The sequence below is a fragment of the Sphaeroforma arctica genome, assembly GCF_001186125.1.
Source record: "Sphaeroforma arctica JP610 unplaced genomic scaffold supercont1.3546, whole genome shotgun sequence".
NCBI classification, from domain to species: Eukaryota; class Ichthyosporea; order Ichthyophonida; genus Sphaeroforma; species Sphaeroforma arctica.
The window spans coordinates 1-3328 of NW_014037012.1; the positions used below are offsets into that span (position 1 = coordinate 1).

The 3328-nt window shown below is 42.3% G+C and overlaps 1 protein-coding gene across 1 annotated transcript; it reads right to left on the bottom strand.

Annotated features, from left to right (window-relative positions):
- Window positions 1-280: 280 nt before the first annotated feature.
- SARC_13651 (hypothetical protein) lies at window positions 281-2353 on the bottom strand (the record flags this gene model as incomplete). The annotated part of the gene is made up of 2 exons (XM_014292220.1): window positions 281-697; window positions 760-2353. One exon carries the CDS (start codon window positions 2351-2353, stop codon window positions 1061-1063), a length of 1293 nt encoding a protein of 430 aa, XP_014147695.1. The 3' UTR covers window positions 281-697; window positions 760-1060.
- Window positions 2354-3328: the final 975 nt, after the last annotated feature.

Sequence of the window (3328 nt, forward strand, 5' to 3'; positions counted from 1 at the left end):
ATACCTATCTATATGGTCATGCCATACTTCGGTTGTGTGTTCGTATAAGTGTTTTGTTGTACCTGGTTCATACTTCATCGTACTTATAGTAATTTAACATACGTAGCTATATTTGCTGGTAACTCGGCTTCATAGTGCGTGATGTTTCATATTTCATCGTACTTATAGTATTTTAACTCCCATAACTATATTTGCTTGTAACACGGCTTCATGGTACGTAATGTTTCATTCTTCATCGTACTTATAGTAAATTAACGTACGTAACTATATTTGCTTGTATCACGGCTTTATAATACGTAATCATACGTTCTCTTTGTTTGCTTTCTTTAATATCGTCTAAAACATTACAAACTTATTTATCGGACTACAATGTAGTTGTATTATATTTGGCCATGAACTCGGTATTTGTGTCGGAGCAAGTAATCTTGCTGCGCGAAAGCCCTGCGACAGTCCAGAAAAGCACACTGCTGTTGTCTTGGCAACATGAGGGTAAGTCACAGTAAGTCTTGTGACGCCAGCCTTTCTCATAATCGTCTGCTGGCACTCGGCATAGGCACAGACTAACAAGCCTGTCTCAGATGGATGTGACGATTAAATACGTGTATCACAGCGTAATGATCTCGGAACCAACCAACCTTACTGTGATGATCTCGGAACTAGCCAACCTTACTGTATGATGATCTCGGAACCAGCCAACCTTACTGTGATGATCTCGGAACTAGCCAACCTTACTGTATGATGATCTCGGAACCAGCCAACCTTACTGTGTGATGATCTCGGAACCAGCCGACCTTACTGAGTCTATGTGTTTTCGTGTTGGCGTAACTGTCCCCGACAAGGCGAGCGTCTGGCCACACCCAGGCCAGTCGCAGGAGAGAACCTTCGTATAGTGCGCTTCTACCTGTGCCGTTGCGTGAACGATATAACCTAACATGCGCATGAGCACTAAGGTGTACGTATACTTCGCATCAATTACAGTAGTAATTAGCGAGAGCGAGGACCATGCCAATGCTCGTATTGCATCTATGTATCAGCCTCAACCCGTCTAGTTGTACCCGTTTTAGTCACAGGCCTGCGACTCGGGGCGTGACTCAGTACTGTGTGTGGCCTTATGTGCATTGAGAGCTTCCTGTGTCGTGGCAATATGCCTGCAGCTGGGGATATCGCACGGGTAGACGGCCCCGTGCGTCCGTACGTGACGTGCTAAGTCTTGTTTATACACAAACGTATAGGTGCAGGATGGGTAGGGACAGGCGAGTGTGGCGGTCAGGTGTTTCTCCTTGTGCATGGCCAGCGCATGCGCACTCCTATAGCTTTTGCTACACCCGGGATGGTCGCAGAACACAGACTCCGACCGGTTCGGGTTGTGCGTCTGTCTGTGGCGTGCCAGGTCTCCTTTGAGCCCAAAGGTCTGTATGCAGGACGGGTAGTCACACTTGTATGTCGCAGACTTGTGGGTAGCCTTATGCCGTGCCAGACGCCCGGGCACCACATAACTTCGGTCACAGCCGGGGTGATCGCATTTGTATATGGGCTTCACCCCATCCGCACTATGAGTGCGCCGGTGGACCAACAGATCTTTTCTAAACGCAAACGATTGGGTGCACAGGCCACAGTCGTATGGAGAACTCCGGTGCCTCTCCCTGTGCTCTTTCAGGGCCCAGGCACTCATATAGACCCTATTACAGCCGGGATAGTCGCACGCATAGACCTGTTTCTGGTCATCGGGCGATGCCATTTCTTTGTCCCGACTGTGAGGCGTGCGAGAGTCTTGGTCCCGTATGACAGACGGGTGTGACAGCTCTATATGTGCTTTTAGTCTCATACGCGAGCTGAAACTCTCCTGGCACCCGGAGACGGGACACGCTATATTCGGAGATTTGACGTCTTTGTGCACTACCCGGTGGCTTCTGAGTGCTTTCTTCGACGTGAGTTTCTCCCCACAGCCAGGATGGTCACAGACATACGTCACGCTATGGATTTTGCCTATGTGTCTGTCCAGCATACTCTTCAGCCTATAGGTTTTCCCGCAACCGGCAAACTCGCACTTGTACTCAGAAGACCCGTCCAGCTCGTCTTGTGAGTGGGTCTTCCTGTGATCTTCAAAGGCATGTTTGGTGACGTATGTCCTCTCACATCCTCCCACGTCACAGGTGTATTTGCTGAAGTCTTCATCGGAGAAGTGCGTGTGCAGCACGTGATCCTTCATCAGTTCGGCTGTGTCAAAGCTGGCTGTACACCCGGGCCACATACAGCTGTGCGATCGCTCCTGTGGGTTTAGCAGCGCTGTAGCTGTACGTTGCGACACGCGCAAAGGTGTTCGTTGGCTGTGGGAGAGTGACACAATAGGCATGTATTAAGACGGTGTACACTGTACAGCTTCAAACAGAGTGCGGAAGTGACTACAAGATCCGTGCTTACAGAGAAGAAGAACAGCTGTGTCATATATAACCGAGTGTAATTGTTCGGTACAGATGTGTGAATGGCAGAATGTTTCCAGCATAATTAGTCGGCAGTTGTCTCATTAGAGATCGGAACGGCCAGGAGGTCATGAAAGGGTAGTTATATAGACTTATGATACTTTAATATAACACATACATATCAAGAAATAAAGAAATATATATATATATATGTATGTATAATATATATAAAGATGAATATAGATATAAATATATGTATATATATATCGTATACACACATATATATATAATCATACATACATATATATATATATATATATGTATGTACATGTATGTATACACACACACACACATATATATATATATATATATTTACATGCTTCTTTATATATATATGTTGGTATACATATACACATATACAAATATATATAGGAATATGTATATATACATGATATAATATACGTATATATATATAGACACACACACAACACATATATATACATATATATACATATATGAAATAATATACGTATATATATATATTTATGTATATGTATACATATATATATTCATCATATATATATATAGGTGTGTGTGTAGATATATAGGTCCAACAATTATATATATATATATATATATACACGTTCACATACGTATACATAAAAATCTATTTTCTTAAATGAATATGCATGTGCATGAATATGAACATGTACATATACATAATATATATATATATATGCACATACATATACATACACCGATAAAAATATATACACGTGTACATAAAATGTACATATACATACATACGCAAACACCCACACCCACACACGCAATTATATATATATATATATATACTAACATACGTGTACATATATATATATATATATAACATACGTGTACATATATAT